The sequence below is a fragment of the Fringilla coelebs genome (assembly GCF_963513975.1).
Source record: "Fringilla coelebs genome assembly, chromosome: 6".
In the NCBI taxonomy this organism is placed as follows: Eukaryota; Metazoa; Chordata; class Aves; order Passeriformes; family Fringillidae; genus Fringilla; species Fringilla coelebs.
Genome location: NC_140034.1, coordinates 58,675,528 through 58,701,100, shown reverse-complemented (window position 1 = coordinate 58,701,100; position 25,573 = coordinate 58,675,528). Strand labels below are relative to the sequence as shown.

The following is a 25,573-nucleotide window of genomic DNA, read 5'->3' as shown; positions in this document are numbered from 1 at the left end:
TAATTATTGGTGCCATCAGTAAGTTACAGACAGAGCAAAACCCTGCAGGGATGAAGATAACCAGCCACTAACAGTACATCCTGTGGCAACCAAAGCCAGACTGACTCAAAATTCCAGACTGACTTTAGCACCCCAGGAGAGCCAAGTCCTCAATATGGTGCCATCCAAGCTTAAAACAGCACAGTAATTTGTCACACACATGGGTTAGTTGGCTGGCAAGCCTGAAGAAAAGCTGTGCAATATCAAGCAGATCATGTTTTTTAGCTCTCTCCAGCACACAGCAAGTCAAAGATCAATGTTATGTCATGCTCACCTAATCCAAGGCAAATTAGGGAAAAAAATATAAAGGTGTCAGAGAGATTTCATTCAGGGTGTCTTCCATCTCAGTGATTTTGATACTCAAATAGAGGGAGTGCTTGGCTTTTGGGGAGGAAAAGAAAGTATTATTTTGGTCCTGTAGCAATTAACAATAAGAAAAGCTAAGCTATAAATAAAGGTCAAACTCAGTTACTGTTAGAATTGGTAATAATTACATAAATTCCACCAATTTCCACAAAATAACTTTATTAGGCAGATACACGAATATAAAAGATGTACAAATATATTAGTGTTTTCACTGCTGGGGTATACAAAGTAATCAATATTTACACATATTAGTAACTCTGTCTCCAAAATACTGCATAAAAATACTTGGATTACTACTATGAAACTGATCTAGCAGCCTCTTTCTCTCTTTGTCAGAGAGCTTTGAATCTTCATCAATAGCTTTCAATAGAGAGAGCAGCTCATCTTTTGTGGTCTTCTCTGTGTTGGAGCGATACTCTCTCTCATCCAGCTTTTGGCAAAAGGTATAACCTGAAAGGAAAGGTGAGACACTCAGAGGATTATCACCACACTCCACCCACCCTCAAGGTTCCAGGGACCCACCCTCCTTTAGATCACATCAGTCATTGTTACAAGCCTTTTCTCCACCACGCATTTCTCATTTGGGGACATGACAAGATTACAAAGCTCAGTGTGAAGAGTTACCTGATATCTTGCTGGGATCCTGGCCTTTCTGCAGGGCCAGCAGTTTATTGCTGACCATTTTGTGCAATGCCCCTGGGATCTGGAACAGAAAGAGAGGACAATGAAAGAGCAGCTTAGAGAAGGCAGTTCTCCATGAACACACCAGATAAACAAAACCTGGCCATTTTCTAGCTCCTACCTTTAACACATCTCTCTGGTTGTCCACAAGGAACAAGATGAGGAGGTCAGTTTTCCCTCTGGATAGGTTTTTATTGTTGATAATAGCTTTAGAGAATGTCCTTTTCACAACCATCCTGTTGTCACTCTAAAGAACAAAGGGAAATAATGACCAGAAGAGGAGAGTTGGTGTCTCCTCTCCAAGAGGAGAGTTGGTGTCCCCCAATAAGAAGGGCACCCCCTTTGTTCTTCTGAGACATGGCTTTTCCTGTAGTCACAAATTTAAACTACAAAGATGTTTTCTGACCAGTACCTGGGCAGTCTGGGTTTCAGAAAGAGTAAAACAACTGTTAAGAATTCAGATTTACCTCCTTCTGTAGCTTGAGCTCAGAATTATGTGCTGCAATAGCCATGAAGTACAGCAGTCTCCTGAACTCCTCCCTGACTTGGCTGTCTAGGAGCTTCAGATAGAGCTGAACAGCTTCTAAAGACTGCTCCATCTTCCCATTCACTGGAGAGAAAGAAAGGGATCCATTGCCATATTCATTTAAATAAATGTTACCATAAAACACCTGAACTAGCCACTGAAGAGATGCCCATCTCTCTAAAGAGAACTGGCCAAACACAGCAACCCATTCTCACAGAAACCTCTCCCAGGCTGAGGAGAGCTGCTTGCAGAGCCTCTGACAACATCCCACACACAGGCCTTCAGCCTGGCATTAAAGCTCCCTTGTAATTAAGTTCAATTACAGTTCAGCCATCTTAAAGGGGGTGAGAAATACTGAAAAAAGAAAATGGTTCTATTAAAAAAAAAAAAAAAAGAAGAACATCTGCTTGTGGCAATAAAGACCTCACAAAAACTGAGGAATATGTCCTAGATACATGGGCTAGTTTGATGAGTTAATTGCAAATTACTTTGCAGAACTTTGCTAAGTTTTAATTTGCCTCACTATGCAGAATAGTCATTTTAGAGTTGTGAATTGTTTAAATGAAGTAGGTTTCACTAATATCCTTTATCATGTAGAGGGGAAGAATGGGATATAAATGCAAAGTATTCCAGTTAACATAAAAAAAGGAGAACAATCAAGGCAGAGAACTTATGAGAAATAAGATCTGGGATAAAATGTTGAGAACTAAAACATCAAAAGCTTTCTAAAATGCTGTTCAAACAAAATTTAAAAAACAAGTAAAGAAGAAAAAACTAGAAGTTGTCAATGTGGTACCAAGCATCTACAGCTTTCAGTTTAGCTCTTACAGCCTAAATATTTACTATTAGGCTAAATTTATATTTCATTTCCCATGGATATCTGACTTCCATGGATACCAGCTAGTACCAAATTATAGCACTCTGGTTTCACAGCCATTCTACATAGACCTGAACAATGATTACAGAACTGCATACAGCGAGAACCAAAATGTCAAAGAACAGTCTTTATGACTAGAAATTTAAAAAAACCCCAACCACACACCCCCAAACAAACTAAACCCAACCAAAACAAGAAACCACTAGTAGAAGTCAGCTTTTAATCTTGGCTCCTGAGGTAAACACTCAGTTTCTTAGTACATATCTCACATAAGCATTGGAACACAGCTCTATTTTACTTACCTAATAGTTCTGCAATTCCTAAATGAATTTCAGATGCGTGGCTTAAGAGTGGCTCCTTTTTTTGGCTGTAGTATCTCCCAATGTTTTCAAACAGCAGCAGTTTCCAGGAATCTGCTTTGTCTGGCTGATCAGGCAGGTTCCTGCTAATATCCACCACCATATGATCAGGAAGATATTCCAAGCAATCAATTGCTGCTGAGAGCCACTCGTCTGTCCTGGAAGACAGAGAGGTTTGGGGTTGTACCTTTAATTGTGGATGCCCTTCAGAGCTGGCTGCAGTGCTTTCCACAGAGAGCAGGCAGACTGGTTCCTTCATCACACTGAAAACTGCATGTGTAGGCACTAAAACCCATTGGAAATTCACACACAAGACACTTCACCTGACACACTCGGGCAGACCACAGGCATAAGCCCCTTTCTTATGTATTTAATCAAGATGTAAAATTAGTAACCCACAAGTAAACAGTCCCAAGCAGTAAAACCCAAAGTCAATCATGTCCTCTGCTGGATAAGGACACAATTATCGCTAGATAAACAGAAACATGAACCTTGATCTGATTCAGACTGGTACAAGTTTTTCTGAGAATGTTTTCAACTCCATGCACAGTTTCAAGCTCAACACTCTTTGAATACAGTAGGAGAAACTAAACTAGTTCCTCACAAGCAATGTCTCCAGGAAAAACTTTCATGATTACAAACCCTTGATTCTTCCCTCAATGCAGCAAAGAATTTCCCCTCTGAATACCATCAACTACTGTCATTGCATTCAAAACCCATCCCAGTGTTCAGCAGACATTCTCACTAAGCAATTGTTATTTACCAGTTATTCCAGTTAAGTCCAACAGGGAAAAAAAGCACCTGCTCACATCCTTTCTGCAGGACTGAGACTGCTACATTTGCTACATCCCCCCAAAGACCAACTGTGCTTTACACTCCCCTGAAAGTAGAAAGTCTTTCAGAGCTGCAGAGAACAGCAATGATTACTTACTGAGAGTCACTGAAAGCCTTGAGGATCTCTCTGTCCAGGTAGTTGCTGGTGATGACATACCCAGCTGCCTTCCTGGGCTCTGGCAGCTGAGGTCTGATTTCCTGGTGCTCCAGCAGAGACTCCAGGAGAGGGAGGTCGACCAGCTGCAGCAGGCGAGCAATTGTTTGTTCTTGCCACACTTCATTAATAACTGGGAAGGGTGGATACACAAAGCACAGGGAGACTCAGCATGTGCAAAAACTGATCCCAAGGAAGATAACTCCCCTTTCTCCCATCAGGCCTAACCTAACAGATTGATTTTACCAAAGTAGAGACTTGCCGTAGCAAAGCATGTGGCTCTTATCAGCTTGAAGTACCTTTTATCACCACAAAAAGGCAAGAATTACCCATTTGTTTAGTTAGCTACAAGTGTGGGAGAACTGCTTTTCGAATAAGTCTGAAGTGCCTTACACTCTTTGTGCTCTAATTTGCAAACAATCTTTGTTCTAGATAAGGGATAAAAAAAAAAGAACAACAGTGACACTCTCCTTATCACAGCTTCCTTGAATATTTCCCCATGATGAAACCGCAGTTTCTAGGGTGCATTAGCACTTTTAACCAAAGGAAAAAACACATTAGATCATCTTTTGGTCTGAAAGACAAGCAGTGAATTGTCAAGAATATTTTCACACAATACTAAAGGAGTGCTAGATGTGCAGACACACAATTCACTTCCAGCTAACAGCAGACTATTTGCCCTGACTAAAACCAGCACAAGTAGTGCAGGTAACTGAGTACTATGAATATTTCTAACTCAAGTCAAGCTCTACACATTGGATATTCTTCTCCACAAAAGTCAACGCTGATTTATTTCAATCAAGAGATAATGCCTCTTGTCTGATGAAATAAAAAGGCGTAAGGCAAGCCTGCAATAAATATAATTTGCCTTTTCATGACATGGTGTTCAAACCAAAATACTGTGAGTGTCAGTTTACCTTCCCCTCCAACCTGAGGGGCACAAGTCTTCCCAGTCCTGCAGGTGGATTTTCCTTCTCCCACAGACAAAGGGCTTATCTGATATTATTTGACACAGACATTATTTGGCTTACCTCGGCGGGACAAGCTGTCCGAGATGTTTACTTGAGGGCTGCTTGCAGGCTTTAGACTTAGGTTTTCCCAAAGATCCTCCAAGCTTTCTGGTTTGAAGGGGGTAGAGTAGAGCAACGTGCTGTTCTCATATCTGAGATTAAAACCAGCTTTTATATATATATCTAACCACATATATGGATAACCAAATATATTATGCAACATACAGATATGGGTAACTGTCCCATGATCAGACATTTTCCCCTGTATAGATATTTACATAATCCCCCTTGTCTCCCTTGCCTGACACTTCCTCTGTCCAAGTCACCCAGGAGAATGTATCATACCTGCAAAAACTATTTGCATGTAACAGAACCACTCCAGCCACAAAATTACTGTTCCTCCAAGCACAGTTGTATGATTTCAATTCCCAACTCTTCTTTGTTTTAGGGCACTCCAAAATCTTTTTGATGTCCACTGTCTTTGACACAGATATGCATGTATTGATAGAGCTGTTCCTTTGACTAAATGAAGAAATGTAACCCGACGGATCTATGCCCTGCCCAGAAGAAAAACACCTTCATTCTACACTAATAAAACAGGGATAATCCTGTTTAATGACTGTTTGTTCTATTCTAATATATCCTAAGTCTTACTTTAACAGCTCTTGTGATGGAAATATTTTTAAATACCACATATAATTAAAGTGCTCTTAATTTCTGATGTATTCTCTTTTTAAATAAAGACTTGGGACAGTATGCTTTAGGACAGAACAAGAGCTAGTGGGAGAGAGGGGAGAAGCAGGACAAAGGAAATACTTTTAATCTCTGTTCCTCTACTTTTTTCATCAGAGTTGATGCCCTCAAGTTCACATTTGCTACTCAAATGAACATGTCAATCAAATAAGGAATTTTGGGTCAATACCATTTACGATTTCCAAAAGTGCACATTGCTAAAACTACTGCATTAAATACATCCACGGAGTTTCTTGTAAGAACATGTCAGAGTAGGCGAAGAGATGAACACAAAAACTTTTGAAGGGAAGTAATTTGGCAAAGTGGCATCTACATGTTCTGCTTTGTGTGGGGTTAGTTAGCACCAGGGATTTCTTTACCCATTCCTAAAGAGACAGGGAAACAAAACGTCACCATTGCACTTTGCTCTGGTTCTAGGATGGAGTGCAATAGCAGAACAGCCTGCTACCAGCCTGGGAAGAAGCTATACATGCATAAAGAAAGAGCTAAAAAAAGAGCTAAGTTGGAAGCGTAGCAAAGCAAAGATGGTGAAAGGAAAAAACTTTTTTTTTTCTTAGAAGGTGCCTGGATTACTGGTTTATGCCAGAGCTAGATGTGCAGTGACTAAAGATTGCCCTGTTGCATTAGCCTGTTTGATACACCTGAATTCCAGCTGGTTATAATGATTTAGATCAGTATGCAAATGCACTTAATTTCTACCCTCTCACCTCCCTCCCCCAAGGCAAGGTGATAACAGACAGAGAAAACAAGCAACCATGTAGGCTGTGTGGTTTACTCTCTTCAAATTGCTCTTTCCTACCTGTCTTCCACCCACATCTTCACAAACATCTATGCAGTGTCTATTTTTACCCCTTAAACGTACAAGTTTTCTCTTCTCTCCCCAAGAACACATAATATTTTCCCCTTGTAAAAAATTTCTCTTCACCTCCACCTACTAACCTCTGCGGGGTACACTGCTGGTAATCTTTCTCAAGCTCTGGCTGGTTGGAGGCGTTTGTGAATCTGTAGAGGCTGCTGCTGCTGTCCTCAAACACAGAGCGTTTGTCTTTGCCAAAGACCCTGGTCGAGACGGCCTCGAACACTTTGCAGTCCATCAGCGCTTGGCACACGCGCACCACCTTAGCCCGGGAGATATCCACGTCCCCAAAATACTTGTTCTGCAGGAGATGGGCGAAGACAACATCCACTGCATCCGAGCCAATGAAGCAGTCGTGGTAACTCTTGAGGTTCTGGCGGCGCTTCTTCACTTCCACTTGAGTTTGGAGAGCGCCGATAATGCTGCTCCAGACGAAGGTCGCTCCGAACGGCTTCTGCGCCAGGCTGAAGCCTGAGAACACACACAAAGCCTGAATTCATGCCGCAGCCGCAGAGAACAGCCCCCTTCCTGGCTTCTAGCTTTCGTCAACCTCGAAAGGATTTAAAAATCTTTCAGACTTCCACTTTGGCTCGGGTTGCTCAGGCATTAACACTGTGTTACTTCCTCAGCCAGTCTGCCTGCTCTGCGCCACTGTCTCCCTCCCTCTCTATCATTGGTGGCTCCCCTCACTACACCAGCCTAAAGCGTTGCAACCGGGAGGTTTTACAGCATCTCACTTTGTCCTTTTGTGTGTTCTTGGTCAACCTTGCAGAAGCACCGCTAAGCACACAAGTCCCACAACCACAAACCAGCTGCATGCACTCCTCACACCCCACACCACCAGAGCAACACAGCTGGGCGGGGAAGCAGGGATGAAGAGGCTCCTCAGAACCCTGCTTGCTCCAGGACTGTGCACACACACAAGGTACCCAACATCAGCGCTGAGCACACCACTATCAAGTGCACGGATTCTCTGGAGGTGGCACTGACTCCACACCGACCCCACCAGACAGCCCTTTGCCAGCAGGGCTCCAGCAGAGACCTCAGCTGGGTCACCCAGCGCCACTTCCGTGTAAGCCAGCCCGTCTGCCCTCCCCCAGTGAAACCACTGAACTATTACTCATTTACCAGTCTGATTAGAACAAAATGCCAGCAGTCAACAATTTGACCTGAGGCTACACTCAGCCTCCACAAGGACTCAAAAACACACCAAGTTTGTTTTTAAGCAGGTGGCACCCAACTGGGGAGAGCTGCAGCCACCAGGGAGGCTAGAATTAGAACATGTTTTTCAGTAAGTCAGATGAATAATTTACTAAGAGTGAAAGCAGAGGAAGAAGAGAGAAATCAAAAGCTGAAGGACAAAATATGGAAGGAGAAGTTGGCAGCAATCCTACAGAAAGCCAGCTGGGATTGTGACAGACCTCAAACCAAATGAATTAACAGTGCAAGGCAGTGTTTGAAAAAAACAACAACATGCAACTCCTTCTGGAACATATTACCATGAGCGTTTTCCACAGAGATGCAGGAGGTGTTTTTTTCTGCTCTGTTTAGTCTGAAGTGGCTTCAGTTACAGAGGTGTATTCCAGTTTGGGAATCAGTTTTCAGCTGATCCCCAGCTGCAAGAAAGCCCAAACTGGTAAATAAGCAAGGGGAAAAGGAAAGGTAGAGGGGCAGTGAGGACTGGGAAGAGGGAGAGAAAGCAAGGAACACACCACCAATTGAACACACCAACACAGCATCTTTTCTTTCTGAAAGTATTCAAGCCAGAAGGAAAAAAAAAAAAAAGAAAAGAAAAAGAAAAGAAAAAAGAAAACAAGAAAAGCAAAGCAAAGCAGCTTTTTAATACACAGCACTGAACCAGCCAAGGTAGAAGTCTCCCAGAACCTCCAGTTTCCAAAGCTTTAAAAGTACAAGACGGACAAGGTACACAACTGCTGACACTTTAACCCGATGACACCTTCAGGAAGGCAGAACAAACACAACGAACACAGAATTCGCTTCCAGCCCTACATTCCAATAGCCAGCTATGCTCTTTGGGAGAGAAGAACCCCAAACCCGAGAGCACCAAACATACAACCACACTGGTTTCTATCTCTACAGCAAACACAAACACGTACAACTTGCAATGTCTTAGCTATTCCTCACAGCCTTATCAGCGCTTCCTTACACACACAGAGCCTTCGGATCTTTTCTGACGAAAGCCGTATGAAGTGCGGCATTAAATCAACAAGTCTCTACAAAGTTAAGGTGCTCAAGAGAAAGAGCAAAACCACTTCCCAGCGAGCGTCCTTTCACCGCTCGGTGCGCTACCGAGGCACCTGCTCCTAAGCCGCGCTGGGGCCACGGAGTTGCCCGAGCCTCCCTGGCACCCACCCCGGCGGCAGCTCGGCGGGCAGGGCAGGCAGGGCAGGGCAGGCAGGGTAGGGCAGGCAGGGCAGGGTTCCGCGGGTCCCCGGAGCTGCCGCCCAGCCTGAAGCCGCCGCTGCCGCTGGCGGAGCGGGCGCGCAGCCGGGACGGGGACCCGCGGAAGCGGCTCCCGGCGCCGGAGCGCGGCCAAATTTTGAACCTCTCGGAGCCGGGAAAGGCGCCGAGCGCAGCTGCCGCTGCCGGGGAGCCGCATCCCACGGCGGGCAGAGCCGTCCCATCCGTCCGTCCCACCAATCCCGGTCCTCCCGCTCCCTTTCCCTGTCCCGCGGTGCCGGTGCTCGGCCGTACCCGGCGGCCGGGTGGCGGGGCTGCAGACCGCGCTGAGGCTCAGAGCCGCCGCCTTCTCCCGCACCGTGGCCATGGCGAGCGCCGGCTCCGCGCTTCTGCCGCGCCGGACGGGCCCGCGGCTCTCGGCCCCGCGGGGGCGGAGCTGCCGCGCCCCCGCCCCGGGGCGGTGCCCGGGCCCGGGCTGAAAGGGCAGCGACCGCCCCGGCACCGCCCGAGCGCGGCTTGGCTCCCCTGAACAGCCGCGGAGCGATCGGCTTGGGTAGAAGGGATCTCTGGAGAGCATCCAGTCTAATCCCCCTAGCGAGGTCACCCGGAGCAGGGGGCACAGGAGCGCGTTCGGGTGGCTCTGTAGTGTCTGCTCTAGTGCGCTGCCGCTTTCAGTGGAAAGAAGCTCTTCTCGTAGCGAGGTGGAACTTGGGGTGTTGTAGTTTATTTATGCCAGTGCTCGTCATCCGGTCCCTGGGTGTGACCAAAAATAGCATGGCACCATCCTCTCGTCACCTGTCTTTGAGATGTTTATGTGCATTGAAGAGATCCCCTCTCAGTCATGTCCAGAGTGAACAGGTCCTTTCTCCTTTTAAGTGAGATGCTCCAGAGCCCTGACCATCTTTGTGACCTTCCACTGGACCCTCTCTGATAGTTCCATGTCTGTTTTGTACTGAGGAGCCCAGAAGTGGACCCATTGCTGCAGATAAGACTGGCAGTATCCATAGGAAAGTGGCTGCTGTGGGAAGGGTGGAATGCTGCCCAGAACTGGTGCTGCAGGTCAAGGTCTGGTGTGAGAGCACCCCAGGTCCTGGATGGGGAACTGACACAGGTGAGAGCAGCCCTGACGCCTCCTGCAGCACTGGGAGCACCACCTGCACTCCTGGCTGCAGGACACGTGTCCCTGGTGACAAGAACACGAAATGCTGGCTTTCACAACATCCCAGGTGGGCCAGGCTGGAAGGGCCCACAGTGGACACCTGGTCCAGCCTCTCTGCCCCAGCAGGGCCATCCCAGAGCACATGGCACAGGATTGTGGCCAGATGGGTCTGGGATATCTCTGGGCAATCTGTCAGTGTGTGATCACTGCACAGTGAAGGTGTTCTTCCTCAGGTTCAGGTGGAACTTCCTGCGGATCATTTTCTGCCCATTTTTGTCCCATTGCTGGGCACCACTGAGAAGTGCCAGGCTCCATCCTCTTGGCTGTAGATATTTATGCACATGGATGAGATCCCCTCTCTGTTCTCTTCTCCAGGCTGAACCGGCCCAGCTCCCTCTGCCTTTCCTTGAAACAGATTCTCCAGTCCCCCAATCATCCTCACTGCCCTCAGCTGGATCCACTCCAGGAGCTTCACGTCTCTCTTCAACAATTCTCTTTATTTCCCCCTTATTTACTGTGCCATTTCAAACCCCAGATCTCTTTCTGTGGGTTAACTGAGTACAGGCCTTGTCCATGACCATGGCTGAACACCTGAATGCTGTTCCTGTGGGACTCACAGCTTGAACAGCACATGTGGTTGAAGTTTTCTTGTGATGTTTTCCATGAGCTGTTCATTATGGCAGCTGGCATTTCTCATTGCAATGAATTGAAAAAATAAATTCATTTTCAGAGTAAAAAGTGGTTTTTTCTACTGCCCACAGCAAACTGCTGAGAGATCCAACATAATTTTCTACTGTGTATAATTTTCTATTAAGAATCAAGTATTTTGATATTCTTACTCAATGGAAGTGTATTAGAACAACATTCATGGTTTTTGGATTGATTTCCATAGGAACAGACAAAGCCAAACTGATCTCTGTGGTACACAGACTCAGAAGAAGGTAATGCACATTAAAGACCAAATAATACCATGCTACAAGTGATTCAAAAATTCACTTTGAGTCATCAGATTATTGAACTTTAGCCTGTTCTGCCTCAAATTCTGTGTCAGCAGGTGGAAATGCAGGATGTTTGCTACCCAGTGAAGCTCAGGGCAGCCTTCTTCTATCCTCATTTGTCACACTTACAGGTAGGGTGCTGCAAGTTTGTTCATTGTTTGCAAATAAATAGACAGTGCACTGCATTTGAAGCTGTGAAAAATTATTACAGGCAACTAGGTACCACAGACTTGTGGCAGACAAACATTTCTTCATGTTTCATTGCCTGAGTACAGTATTTGATAAAGGGAGTTCTAAAAACGGAAGTTTTTGTGAAATTTTTCAGATAAGGAAGGCCTAAGTCTCTGGGCACAGAGAAAGGAACCTATTCAAGCTGTAGGAAAAAAAAAATGAAGTTCATCTTGATTCTTGAACAATAGGAAGTGACTAACAGAGATTTATTTACTGGGGAAAGAAGGGAAGATGTTTAAAAAAAAAAGTAGTCCTGATTCACAGGTGCCAATAAGAACCCAATAAAATAACATATAATTCACTGTTTAATTATTCCCTGCTTTTGCAGCAGTTTGATGCTAGAATTTTTGATGCATTGCCAAAATATAACTGCAAATCAATAAATACTGAATTAATTTTAATTTTAAAAAATTATTTATTTTTGCACAGTTGTTGAAATAAAGTGATGCAGTCTATCATCCTGCTGTGGTTCACCTAATCTTGAGAGAATTCAAACCCACAAACATTTTGGAGTAGGAGGTGCATCAATCAGAACATTGCACCTTACCTTGGAAAATGATTTGTCAAACACTGCTTGCAGGGAACAGAGCAAGCCACAGCCAATGCACTGAGGGCTGCTCATTGAGAAATTTGTAAGGTTTTATTCTTGTTTTTTAACATCAGGGGATCAACAGCCTACCCTGGATTTCTGCCTTTGCCTTCATGTTTTATGCCAGTGAGCACAGCCCTGACACCCCAGTTTTGACAGGGGCAGGCAGGGGCTGGTCAGACAGTATCTCAGAAATGCCATCTTTTGCTATTTCTTAAAATAATATTATTATAAAATGCTTTCCTAAAGCACAGTTAAACTTTTATGCAATTATTAATATATACATAATTATTGACTATATAATCATTTGTTTATAGTCTTATTTAGTCACTTTAAATAGTGCAGCCTCGTGCAGCCAGGATGTTTTTGGCTGGGGGAATTCCTCAGACCATGGTGGAAAGAGCTCAGGATAAAAGTACAACTCCCTGTAACTGGTTTCCCTTTCCACAGCAGATTCCCCCAATTAACCTCCATAAAGCTGAACACAGGATGCACAAAGGAATGCCAATTACAAAGACACAATTAAAATAATTTATTCATTAAAAATCGTTTGAGACCAATGTATTTTTAACAGAAGTCCCAGTCCTAACAAAAGTCCACTGTTGTGTCAGATTCTTTTCAACTGTTATAAAGGACTTTTACAGCAAGGAACAGCAAAATAAAAATCTATTTTCATTTATTTCCAGGTCATCTAGAAATACTCCTACCAGCTACAAAAGGATCAAGAGAGTGGTTATGTTAAAAGGATCAAGAAAGTGGTTATGTTTTGAAGAACTTAAAAATTTCAGTTTTCAAGAATTTCTGACTCTCATGTAAGACTTGCAGGGTTTAATTAGAAGCATAAAGCAGAAACAGAGTATTTAAATTCAACAGCCACAATTTCAGGCATGTCTGTTGATTAACTTCCTCATGGCAATTAAGTGTTTGCTCAAGGATAAAGATGGTAAAGGATAAAGACCCATGTTCAGGTCTTGTCTGATCATGGAAGGAGAGAAGGCAAAATAGAAACCTGAAGCTCACAAAGGGAGCAATGATGCACACCTGCAAAATGCAAAAAGCTTTTCCCATAACGAACCTGGAATCTGGGCTGCCAACCAGGATGGGGAAGTGACAGCACATGTAATTTCCAGATATTCTGAGCACTAGTCTTCCAGATAACAAAGGAGAAATAATTGGATATAAGACCTTAGATAGTAAAAACACGAGAGGCATATCAATAGAAAAAAATCCTATTTTATAGGGGTGCTGTTCTATTCTGTTCTATAGGGGTGCTGCTGTTTTATCTGCAACAGATCAATGCTTGGTTAAGTGACTGGGAAATGTTATGTGTTCTTGAAAAAAACACATGAAAAAGTTTTAATTTCATTAAACTTTTAGAAGTTAAAAAACCTGGAAGGACACCAAAGCTGGAACATAAGCTGTTCTAAAACCCAGAATTGTTCAGTGCTCCAATTATTATTCAAATTTTAAATGCCAAAATAGACAGTGACTTATCACTGAAAATTGAGTAGGAAATAAAGAGGGATTTTTGCAGAACAATACCATCCAATTTCCTATTTTCAAATGAATTTACATCCCACTTTTTCAAATGGTTAACCTAGAACTCTGCATTTCCAATGCCTCTCTTAAGTCTCAAGCATGTCAGAAGGCTCTCTCTTCTATACCAAACTTTATTCTTTAGATTTCAAATGTCTTCCCACAGCAATAAAGTTTTAAAGATTAAGTGTATATCAACACAGCTTAAATGTATATGTACATAAAATTTATTGCCATTGTCATCAGGATCTGTTGAACCCAATCGTTTTCTGTTTCTGAAAAAGCAAAGCAATTAATAATTACCATAAAAATTCAGAAAAATATTCCAGTTATTTAGAACAGTTACACTTCTGTTTTTTCCCCACTTAAATATCAACAATGCCTGTATTCATTACAGTGGTGAAGTTGATGAAAGGAGTACATTATAAAGAGTAACCCTTAAAATGTTGCTCCATTCCATTGACAAATGTCGAGACAAATTAAAGTTCAGCATATGGTTCACTGTTGCACGGAGATCCTCATGGAAGAGAAAATCAACAGCTTCTGTTACAGAAATTGCTACAATTATCAGGGCATTATCAAATCTGCTCTACTTCAATGCCTCAGGATACAAAGGCAAAAGATTTTCAGTAATGAAAGTGACCTACAAAAATGGGAAAACTCCTCTCTGGTAATCTCAAATTTAAGAATATGAACAGCTATTCCCAGATTGCAAAGAGCTGATTGACAAGCTGGACAGATCTGAGGGTGGATTACAGAGCTGGCACAGGGAATTTCCCTTAGGACTGACTAACAGGTTCTTCCATTTGCAGCTCAGAGCACCAGCATTGCTTGGGGCTGAGCACCACAGGCTGCAGAGGACAGACACTCTTCCTTGGGATGCAGAGCAGGTTACTCACAAACTCACTCTGCTTAGTCCCATTTCCCATCCACACAGGAACTACAAAAGAGGACGGCACAGTGTGGCCACAGCTCTCTTCACAGAGAGCAGCAGGCACAAGTTCCCGAGGACTTCTCCTAGGGGAAAGGCAGTGAGAACCTCAGAGAAGAAAAGAAAACAATTCTTATCTCTACTTGCTACTCCTGTTGCTTTGCACATGTGGAATGTGTTATGGAGATTGTTTACCCAAAGTGATTTGTTAATTGGATTCTGCTGAGGGTTGTTTTGACTGATTGGCCAATTGGATCCAGGTGTGTCGTGACTGTCTGGAGACAGTCACAGGTTTTTCTTTAGTATTCTTTAGTATAGTATCTCTTTAGTGTGTAATATAGCATAGTATTAGTGTAATATAGCATAGCTTAATACAACAATTGTTCAGCCTCCTGAACCATGGAGCCAGAGCACATTATTCCCTACATTGGGGTCACCCTGCATCATTAGGTGCAGGTTCTGTGGGATACAGTGATTCCAGCTGGCCACGCTGAAGCCACAGCGACCACAGCTCCTGCCCCACCACAGAGAGGCTGCTCCAGAGCACACCTGGCCTGGGTGAGAGCACTCACCACTCACTCCTGAAGGGCAGCTCTGAAATGTTAGGGTGAAGTGAAATCTGTAAGGATCCCACCCTGGCCTTTCTGAAGAGCCTGGAACAATAAACAAGCTGCCAGGACAGAAGGTTCTAGTGACAAAGGGAGCATTGTCCGGGAGCGCCATCCTTCCACTGCCGGGCTGGAATAGCGATGTGTCTGCGGGAGCACGGCGGGCAGGGCAGGGCAGGCTGAGCCGCGCTGCGGCACACTGACCCCCGCTGGAACACGGGCTGCATTTGTACAGAGCTTCTAGGGCTTGATGGAAGGCTTACCCTGTATGGATTTGTATGTAAACTTGGAGATAAGAAATGTTGACCTTAGAAATGTTACAGAATTAGGACAGATGTTGTTGAGAGAGAAATGGAGTTAGAAAAGAGTTTCAAAAGATGGTTTTACAACTAAGACTAGATACTTTAGAGAAATAGAACTATAAAAGATGTGTTGTAGTAAGACTTACGAGGAGTAGTTTTAGATTATTAGTTTTAAGGTATATACAGCATGGTGTAGTAAAAAACTGATATAAATACTTGTAAGTGTACTGTAATTAGAAAATAGCTTCTAATTGTGATAGCGTGAATTACAACGTCTGTATTGTCTCACTTTTCTCATAAGACTAAAAATAGATTAAAAGTTTTTAAAACACTACTCAGTTGCCCCATCTCTAGGTTAAGAAAAGAGTATTGTCCAATGAGCTCGCTACAAATCCATTTCCCACACTCCAGGAGGAGCCACAGCAGCTGGCACACACTGGTCCTCCAGGTGGCCCATGGCAAGGAAGTGGAAATGCAGCAACCTCACCACACTTGTGATGTCACAAGCCCCCATTTCTCAGTCTTAATAAATAGAAAAGATTTTGTGTTAAGTGGATTTTCCCACTTTTCCCTCTAGTGAAGGTTTCCTGGGACTTCAAGCATGGTTAGATGCTGTAACCAGAGACTGACTCCACTGTCCCTAAATGAGTCCTGGCACTGCTGTCTGGATTACAGGTCCTAAGAAAACATTACACTTCTGTCTTAGGTATGGGCTACTGTGTACTAAAGAGATGCTGGAATTTATGTTAATAAGTTTTCTCTTAGTATTTCCACTTGTAATATATCTAGATAGACCTAGAAGATTCAAAGAATATAATCATCCTAACATTCCAGGTCCAAAGCATACATAGAACATGCATTTACTAATATCATAAGCAAATTTCAGCTGCAAAGTCTTTTAACTAAGAATTTACACCTGTCAGCATTTTAAAAACCTAAAAATCACCTCCTAAAATCAATAACAAATTTCTAACTTCTAAGAAAAGTGTATTACTTATACTGATAACATATTGTCAAACTATGACACATATTAACTAGAAAATTTAAATACCTATAGTTCTTTAATTATTCATAAGTTATTCATGTTAAAAACTTTTTTTGCACCATACAGAAAACCTCTCCCAGCCAATTTTATAGCCCTGATCAAGCCATGAACGTGGCAGGTAAATAAAGATTTTTAGTATGCAAAGAGTCCCCTCAGAACAGTGAAGGCTCAGTGTCCTCTGCACGCCAGAAACCTGCTCAGCCAGAAGGGCAATCAGACACTGTGAATAATTCAGGCGGCAGGAGTCACTCTGTGCCCAGCTGGGAGGGGCCATTTCCTTACTGACCAGTGTTAACTCCGCTATTTTGCATCACAAAACGTTAACCCGGGACACTACTGGAAGGGGCTTTGGATGAGTTCAGAATTAGGGGAGCAGCTCTCACCAGTTCATAGCTGTGCAGAGCCAGAGGGAGCAGTGATATCCACCTCACCTGAAGCACGGTGAGGTGGTACCTTCACTGTGGGACAAGTTCCATATTCCTCCTCCCCAGTGAGCTCTTGTAAAATTGTAGAGAATTCTTCAAGTTTGACAGAAGGTTTACATAGTATGTATTGTATGTAAACTTCGAGATAAGAAATGCTGACTTAGAAACGTTATGGAATAGGATAGGCATTGTTGAGAGAGAAATGGAACTAGAAACAAGTTTTAAAGAATTGTTTTATAAATAAGATTAGATATTTTAGAGAAATAGAATTATGAAACTACATCTTTATGTATTGTAGTGGGACTTAGGAGAGATAATTTTAGATGATTGGTTTTAAGGTATTTATAGCATGGTGTAGTAAAAGTTGGTAAGTTAAGAAACACTTATGATGTATTTTAATTAGGAAATAGGTAATTTCTGATTGTGATGGTGTGAATGATAACATTTGTATGGTTTCACCCTTCACATGAGGCTGAAAATGGAATAAAAGTTTTTAAAACACCTCTCAGTTGCCCCATCTCTGGGTCAGAAAAAGGCCTAATCCCACAAGCACTCACTGGTGGCACCAGCTTAATGGGATAGCAGGAGCTAATGGGTGAGGGGGGAGAAAAGTGAGAACTCTAAATGGATTTGCTGAGCAAAACTGAATTCCTGATTTTGACCATTTGTTTTAATTTTCTTAGAAAACAGCTGCATATCCTATATGCTCTAGGGCAGAGAATCAGGCTTATTGTTTATGTATGTTACAAGCAGGAATCTATAATTCACCTTTTATATTACTGTACAATGTGCTGAGGCCAGCTAACTCAATTATGCCATATTTTGCCAGACCCATGGTTTAGGATAGGAAAATGTCCTCAGAAGCATCCTGCAGAATTTTATTACCCCACTAAACTCAAAGGGAACTTGTACAGTTCATGTCAAAGAGAAAGTGACAGTCCCTGGCTGAGCATTTCTTGTTACCTGGTATCTGGGGTTTATTTAAGGCAGCTGGTTCCAGAATAGCAACACTTGGATTCTCACAGAACATGTGAACACTTTCTTCAACTCCTTCAGTGCAAAGTCCATTGACTGTGGTCAAACTGCCTCTAAAGAAAGTTGCTAGATGCTGCCCTGAAACAAATAAGTGTTCCCTTACTGCTGTTTGTTAGGAAAGCTGTAGGGACAGGAATTTCTGACCAACATTCTGACCAACAACAAAAATCTGAGAGGTTTCAGAAGCCAACAAAGCAGCTTTACTTAGGGAAGTGCTCTAAATTCTCATTCTCCCAGAGCTTTGAACAAGCTGCTCATTTGACCTAACCACATAATAAAACATTGATGCTCCAGCTTTTATTCAATTATCATATCATTTACCTTCCGTTGCCACAGCAAAAATATCTGATACATAAATAATGCACAGACAAATCACACTAGCAGCCACCACAGTTAGAAAGGAAAGGACGATGCAAACCAACATAATTTTATTTAAAAGATCTTTCTGTCACGTGTTCTGGGAGTCTGAGAAGACTACAAAATGTATTCCCAATTATATAGTTTACAATTTCAAATAACACATGTAAATAAAGACTTCATTTATTCATAAATTGAACTAAAAACGAAAATGAAGGACCTTAGCTGCTCCTTCAGTCCTGCTCATGGGCTCTGCTGCTTCCCTCTACCCTTTGGGCATCAGGTAGCTAAAAGAACCCCAACAAAAGCAACCAAAATTAAGCACACACAAAAAGAAAAGAAAATGCCGTGGAACTTTTAAAAGCAAGAACCCAAGACATACTCAGGACAAATGAGAGAGTACAGCCCTGAAATGTTTTTTGGTGTTTTCCCTGACTCACCATTTATTTTTCTCCTTTATCAAAAGCTTGTTCTCTGTATTTAGTGCTGTATTCTCGTAAGAAATCAAATGAAAATAACTTTAATAGTTTTCTCTTCTTCAGTTTCTAGAAATGAAACAAAGATTTATTAGGTTATCTATGGAAAAGGCAAATAGCTAATGCAGAGCAAGAAATTTTGATTGCCTAAGATACTTACCCACGAGCTGCTGATAGTAGGAGCTGCTTTCCTCTTTTAAAAAGCTGTGTGCATTCAGCTTCTTCTTCTTTAAAAAATAAACCCCTTCAGAAATCAAAAGCTCTCTCTGAAACACAGCATTGATATCTTCAGGATAGCAACAGGACATTCTTTGCCTACCTGCGTCCTAAAGTATTTTTTGGAGAAAACAACAATCAATTTCATGGGAAAATGACTCATTTTATATTCATCTTGGTTTGGGAAGAAGCTTATACAGAGGGCCATTAAAAAAAAAAAATTCCAGCCTCCAGAACCTCCTTTTTCTGCAAACAACTTGCTCAGAGAAAGGCTGCTTTGGATCTTATGGACAATATCCACACCATGGTATGGGGGTTCAGCCCTCTGTGTGAGGGAAAAACAGTGCTAAGAATATCCAGGGTAATTCCTTGTGGCTGGCGGGAGTAAAAATCCCAAAACTCTGTGGAGCACCTTTTCTTCACCTAAGGCACACAGAGATGACATTCTAGTCCAGCAAGAAAGAGAACAAATGAAAAGCACGAAGTTCAGGTAAACCCCACCTGAATCACAGCAGCAGATTCTCTCTTGCCCCAACAGTCTGGCTCCTCACTCACCACAGCAGTTGAAGATCTGGCAGCTGTATTGTACAAATTAATTCAGAACATTTAGAACCCAGAACTAAAAAAATCCAGATCAACCAGACATGCTCAGCTCAGGCAACATAATGAAAAAAAAACCCCAACTGTAGAACTGTGTTTCTTGATGTTGCAAGCAGAAAATATAGGAAAAATTCCAAATTGCCAATTCGTTTCCAACAATCTTAACTTTTTGAGACTTATTATTTTAATAACAAATGACTAAGCATTGTAAGGTTTTTGTTTAAAAAGTGTTTTCACTTTAATGGGTTTAGTTAATAACATCATGAATGGTACAAAACTGTCCTTTTTCACATTTCCATACATTGTATTATGGACCACCTGAAAATCTGGACTAAGAATGCATAGTGTCTCTTAATTAGCCCTAGCTTCATTTTTGCCATATGTAGAACAGATATGCAGAAAAACATGCATTTATTACCAATGACATGTTAATATTAGCTTAAATAATAGAATATGGCAGAATGTGCACTGTGAAATGCACAGCTTCATAATAGGGTAAGAGAGACCAAATGTCAAGTGCTGGCAACAAAATAAGAAATGGTTGATGACACACTGACATTTTGTGACCACAGTATTAGCTTTCCTGCTTTAAAATTGTTTTAAATAGTAGTAAATATTTAAATAATATTTAAAATATATTTCCTATGGGAATCATTTACTTGGAAGACAGCCTGTAAGATCTGACTTTTTAAAAAGTAGTATTTCATTTTGACAATATATGAATACATTACATGCCACAGAACCTCAAAGACCCCAAAGTCCTTAGCTGTTTTCAGAAACAATTTCTCAATCCAATTTGTGTCTGATTTTTTGCTAGCAAAACTTTAGGAGTAGCATCTCAAAGCAAACCTGCCTTTAAGAGCAATGTTGTATTTGAATAAAACCAAACCCAGTGTAAATTGGGATGCCACACTAAAGGAAAGAATAGTGGAATAAAAAGCCAAATAACTGATTATGCCATTTGTTTCATTCCTGTTCTGCTAATTTATAGTCTAAGGAGGGCTTTGTTCTTTCCCAGTGCATCTTATCTTGCAGTCAAATCAGTGCTCAATTTCCACGGTCATATTAAGGGATGAAGACCTCATTGTTACTCCAAGGGGAAAAAAATCTGAGGTGTGGGTGCAGACTTCATTATCTAAAATGCAACAAAACAAAGTATTTGTGCAAAAAAAGTAATTTGTACATTGACTTTTTCATTAAGTTTGCTTCAGTATAAAAAAACCTGTTCAATCCTACTAACAAAGCTTTGCTTTGATTTATGACCCTTCAACACACTCAAGAGTTTCATGGTTTTACTTATTCTGGTTTGGTAAATTAACAATCCGGCCACCATTTCTGCACCCCAAGACAAAGATGGAAGCTCCATTATTTTAATCTTTATTAGTCTGGGGCAATTACTTTTATTCAAGACAAGTTTTTCCTGTCTTCTACAGGCACAAGGCTTGTTTAACTGGCCTTGGGAACAAAGCAGCCAAAAATAAGCCAGGTCACTTTCTATGGCAGTGCAGAGCATCCTGGCCCCCCCACCCCCCTTTTTTCTTAGAATGGTTGTTGCTAAAATTACTTCCTTTTTAATAGGGACAAGCTACTCCAAAAGCTTCTTTTTTTTTTTTCAGCTTCCAAGGACTGAAAGCAGCTTTCTAAAGCTACTTCTAGATTAGAAAATCCAGAGTAAGTACACAGTAGTGGTAATCTTCTAGAAAGCACAGAGAACTCTCTCAACTCTCTGCTTCATTAGGTAGGGGTGTGAGAGAGATAAAGTCTGACCAGCTCTTTACTACACCATCAAGGAACTGCTTCCATCGTTCCCTCAGTCTGTATCCTCATGATTTTTAAAACCACAGACTAGGAATTCCCAAACTGTAACGTGACCACAGAACTCTGCCTGGGCAAGTAACTCCCTGTCATGAACCTCCAGCCTCTGCCAGCCATCCCAGTAGGGGATGGAAATTTGGGAATGCCCACTCGTGATTGAAGAGTGTACCAGGCACGTTTCTACTCCAGTGTGCACATTTACATTAAAATCATTTTGTCTGATTGCTGCCAAGGCTGGTAACTCTGCTGTTTGGTTTCACCCTCTAAACTCACAGGACTGAAACCATAGAAATCCCTTACCCCCACAGCTACCCCTCTTTTCACCGTGGGAATTAATTAGCTCCATGGTTGCTCTATCTGAGCATTCTGCCTAACCCCAAACCCACCTCCTCTCCTTGATAATGGCAGACATAGCAGTAGCACAACGTGTCATTAACACGACAGTGACCTCCCTTTTTAAAGCAAAACCAAGAGGAAGAGGCTTTTAAAAAGGCCAGGGCACATACCCATTTCTGTTCATCGTAGTCTGCACACAAATTGTAAAGGAGAATTATTGCTTTTTAAGGTGAAAAGCTTTGGAAATATGGTAAACATCCTACAAGGTTCTAAATCTAATCAGCTAAAATTCTGTACATACTTTAATATTCAAACCTCTATTTGCTTACTCAAGATCAAATAATTTCATTTTCACATCTATTCATTAAACTCTTTATAGTTCTACCGTCTAATGAATATTTAACAACTAAATAGGATCAAAACATGGGGGAAAGGTCACATGGCAATGAACATTACTTCATTTGGCCAATGAATAGTGAACCCTGCTCTCTTGGCTGAAATTAAGGCACTAAGTGGCAGTAAAAGGATAAAGGAATGAAGTTTTTTTTTTTTTGACATTTTCTGAAAAAAGACCAACATGACTTTTTTTTTTTAGGAAGCCAGTAGAGTACATCTCCATTCTGAATGACTCAGTAAGGCATTCTATTGGCAAATTTAAAGAAAATGTTCTCCTGATCAGAGCCCATTACATTCATTGTCTGAGTGTGACTAGTGGCACTACTAAGTGTTAACAACCTGGAGGGGGGAGAAAAGCTACAAAGATGTCTGAAGACTTGAAAGGCACCAAAAAGAGAACAGCTCTGCAACTGCCAGTTCTACAAACAATTATGTAAGCTGTGTTTAACACTGCATATAGTCTATTTTCAATCAACAATCTTTGTTGACCAAGATAAAGTGTAGTAGCTCTTCATTTAAACTCTCAGTTAATCAAGTGCTAGTTTAGTAAGAAATTTATTTTCACATACCAGAAAATAATTGCAGTGTCTAACACAACTACACTTAAAGCAAAACTAGTCTAGTATGCATTATGCATTATTCTGGTTAACACTGAAGCAAACCTGTATAAACAAAAGGGTTACCTCGAGATACATAGTTTACAATATAAAATCAACATATAAATGAATAGGATTTACTGAAAACAATGGAAAGTGTATTACAAAGATACATGTAACAATTTTAACCACAATATTTCCTCTGTGAAAAATACAACTATTAGTGAGATAAAATGTACAATTGATTTTTTTTTTTCCAAAAGAAAAAAAAAAACACAGTATAAAGGAAAATATTTTTTTCTTCAAAACAGGGAAAATAGTTAAGGTCATTGTCTTTCATTACAATATAATTTGACACAAAAGCAGTCATAGGATTGCACCAACTCCATGTTCGGTCTCCCAAACATGACAATAGTAAAAGGAGTCCATAAAGCATAATGAAATTTCTGGATTTTATGATGGCAATATACGTATGCAGAAACTGATGTCACTCCAGCTCTGTTCACAAAATGTACAAAACTCTAAATTTGGTGGCCAGACATGTAAAAATTAGTTCTCCCCAACGCTGACTTTTCTCTCACTTAGTCAGGGATGAAAAAATCTGTAGTATTTTAAGTGTTGTTATCTGTTGAGCAATAAAAAAGAAAAAAGTATATGTAGTGCATGCTTCATCACTTGTCAAAAACATTTCTGAAAATAAAACTAAGTTATCCAATAGTTTACAAAATCGAAAATAACTCTTCAGGTTAAAAATGTGGTTAGGTTTATGTTTAGTTCCATCTCCAAAGGACTGATTTCCTTGGCAGCATCACTTTTCCTTAGCACGAGCCAAGGCACAGAGTTCCATAAAGAGAAATAAAAATGGCTACGAACAAGAATGCAGTCTGGCATTGTGAAAGAAATCAGAGCCCCTCTCTGAGCTTTCTGTTCCATCAGGTTAGTGCCGTAGAAAAATGTGGGATTTGGGACACATCTCTGTTAGGAGCATTTCTGCTGGACACGATTCAAGAGTTCACCAAACTTTTCAAAAAGATCCTCCACCCATTTTATGTTTTTCATGCACAGCTGCACGATCTCTTCCTGGCCTAGATCTGCACTCGTCTTCTGAACAGAAGAAATCTATTTAAAAAAGAGAAGGAGGGGGAGAGAGATGCACACACACATTAGGCTGCCAGAATTGGAGAATTTTCATTTTTATAAAAGTCTGCAGTTAAATATGAACCTTCTCTGCCAGAAAATCTTTGAGTTTCAAAAACAAGGGTAATGCCCCCCAAAATGCATTTCTTAACAACTAAGCCAGAGCTCAACTCTTGTATTTCTGCTACCTGAAATATTTCCAGCAAGGATTTGCAGAAGAAATAAAGACATTGCATTCTAAGACCAAAAAAAACCTTTTAGATCCAGGGAGTTAAATAGACTGATAACATTTGTTTTGTTTATTTTGGATAACAAACAAAGAAGAACACTTCAGGAAATCCCACAAACCTTGCAAGCCTCACATCTGAATGTTCTAAGCAGCAGCTCCCATTAGGGGCAACTCAAGTGGTCTGTGAAGCCTTTGCTTGCCATAAAGAATTAATTAAAATAGGAGGCCTCAATCCATACTCATTTACCAAGAATGAGAGAACAACCTCTCATGCTGGACTCAATTCCCTCAATGAATGCAAAGAATGAGAGCAATACTTACCTCTTCTTTACACGTTAGATATATGTGATATTTGTAATGATGGAGTGAGTGATACAAAGAATACAACTGTATTTTTTCTGGATCTACTGTAAACTCCTGCAAAAAGAACAATTATTTTAGGAAAATTCACGTTATTTACCAGGAGACATGACAGACATTTTCTTCTGTAAACAATTTTCAGAAATTCAGAAATTGAGTGCTTGATTCAAATCATTATTGTGACATACCTGGCAAACTGTGATTCCCCTTATATCATAATTATCTCCTATCTCCACTTCCCATGCTTTTTTATCAAAATCAGGTGTGAGAATGCTTTCAGTCATCCTGAATGCACCGCAAACCCAAAATGGGTAAGACACCCCCTTCTCAAGAAGTCCTCCAAGAACTACCACAGTTTAACCATTATTCTACCAGATTGATGGCTGTCACTGCAAAAGACATAGACTTTGTGCTTGAGAAAGCTGATTTGTGCTTACCTAAAAATTAGGTTAATTTGGCAAGAAATATGAGTGTGAGCTATATGTACAGGTCATTTGTCAAGCCACTATTTACTGCACGGAGATGAAGCTAAGCAAGCCAAATCTAGTTAGTGTTCCACAGGAATTCTATAGAAATAAACAATATGTGCTTCCCAAATTTCTTCCATGTAGTTGTTTATTTTATTTTATTTTTTATTTAAGATACACAGCTTCATTCCACCATTGAAAATGAGGAATGGGACAAGATAGAGCTCAATTTTTAAGAAGTATTATCTGATCTCAGATTTTACAGGGTTAACACTAATTTTATTAAATTTTTGATCTAGAAGCCATTGTATCATTTACTTTGCAGCAAGTGTAAGAAACTGTTATTATGATTATTATATATGTTATTATTATAATATGACTTATTATTATCATCTACAGCAGCAATGGTGAAGGCAAATTGTTGCTGCTCCAGCAACAGCCCAGGAAGCTAACAAATCATGCTTCACATAAGAGTTATAATAATGATTTAATGTACTCCTTTAAATGTTGGGTTTTAACATTCCCTTAGAAAAAGCACCTCTCTCAAAGATTTTATATTTTGATCAACCAAACAAAGCAGCTAACACATGAAGCAGTGTTTTATATAAGCATGGTTATCACAGCACAGGTCAGATGGTGGCAGTAACAAACCCAGTGAACACTCACCTGTGCTGATTTAGTGGTTGATTTAGAAGCCCTCAGTGTTTTCTTGTTGTAAGCTTTACCATTCATTTTGATCTTAGACACAGATGTCCCTCCACACTTCGTCTTGGAATCCCGAGTGACCACTGTCAGTTCAGGAAAGTTTTCCAAAGCGTTCTTCAACAGAGCACATAAAGACAAAGGATTATGA

General features: G+C 41.2%; 2 protein-coding genes across 2 annotated transcripts in view; both read right to left on the bottom strand.

Moving 5' to 3' along the window:
- Positions 1-625: 625 nt before the first annotated feature.
- DEPDC7 (DEP domain containing 7) lies at positions 626-9,256 on the bottom strand. The gene is made up of 9 exons (XM_084207573.1): positions 9,171-9,256; positions 6,539-6,926; positions 4,868-4,998; positions 3,780-3,969; positions 2,792-3,006; positions 1,554-1,696; positions 1,208-1,333; positions 1,030-1,108; positions 626-855 (listed from the first exon to the last, which is right to left on the bottom strand). The coding sequence occupies exons 1-9, from the start codon at positions 9,241-9,243 to the stop codon at positions 638-640; spliced, it is 1,563 nt and encodes a 520-aa protein (XP_084063699.1). The 5' UTR covers positions 9,244-9,256; the 3' UTR covers positions 626-637.
- Positions 9,257-22,576: 13,320 nt separating this feature from the next.
- The window catches only part of QSER1 (glutamine and serine rich 1), a 41,548-nt gene continuing 38,551 nt past the window's right edge, over positions 22,577-25,573 (bottom strand). Inside the window, exons 11-13 of the mRNA XM_084208674.1 lie at positions 25,387-25,539; positions 24,215-24,310; positions 22,577-23,646 (exon numbers count right to left, since the gene is read on the bottom strand). Of these exons, the coding sequence (XP_084064800.1) occupies positions 23,506-23,646; positions 24,215-24,310; positions 25,387-25,539 (390 nt within the window). The 3' untranslated portion in view covers positions 22,577-23,505. The remainder of the gene's footprint in view (positions 23,647-24,214; positions 24,311-25,386; positions 25,540-25,573) is intronic.

Excerpts from the sequence above, each read along its gene's own strand:
- DEPDC7 (XM_084207573.1), bottom strand. The coding sequence starts at position 9,243 with ATGGCCACGGTGCGGGAGAAGGCGGCGGCTCTGAGCCTCAGCGCGGTC. Across the intron at positions 4,999-6,538 it reads CAGCAGTGTACCCCGCAGAG|ATATGAGAACAGCACGTTGC; the intron begins GTTAGTAGGTGG and ends TTTTAATCTCAG. Across the intron at positions 1,109-1,207 it reads ACCAGAGAGATGTGTTAAAG|ATCCCAGGGGCATTGCACAA; the intron begins GTAGGAGCTAGA and ends TTTCTGTTCCAG.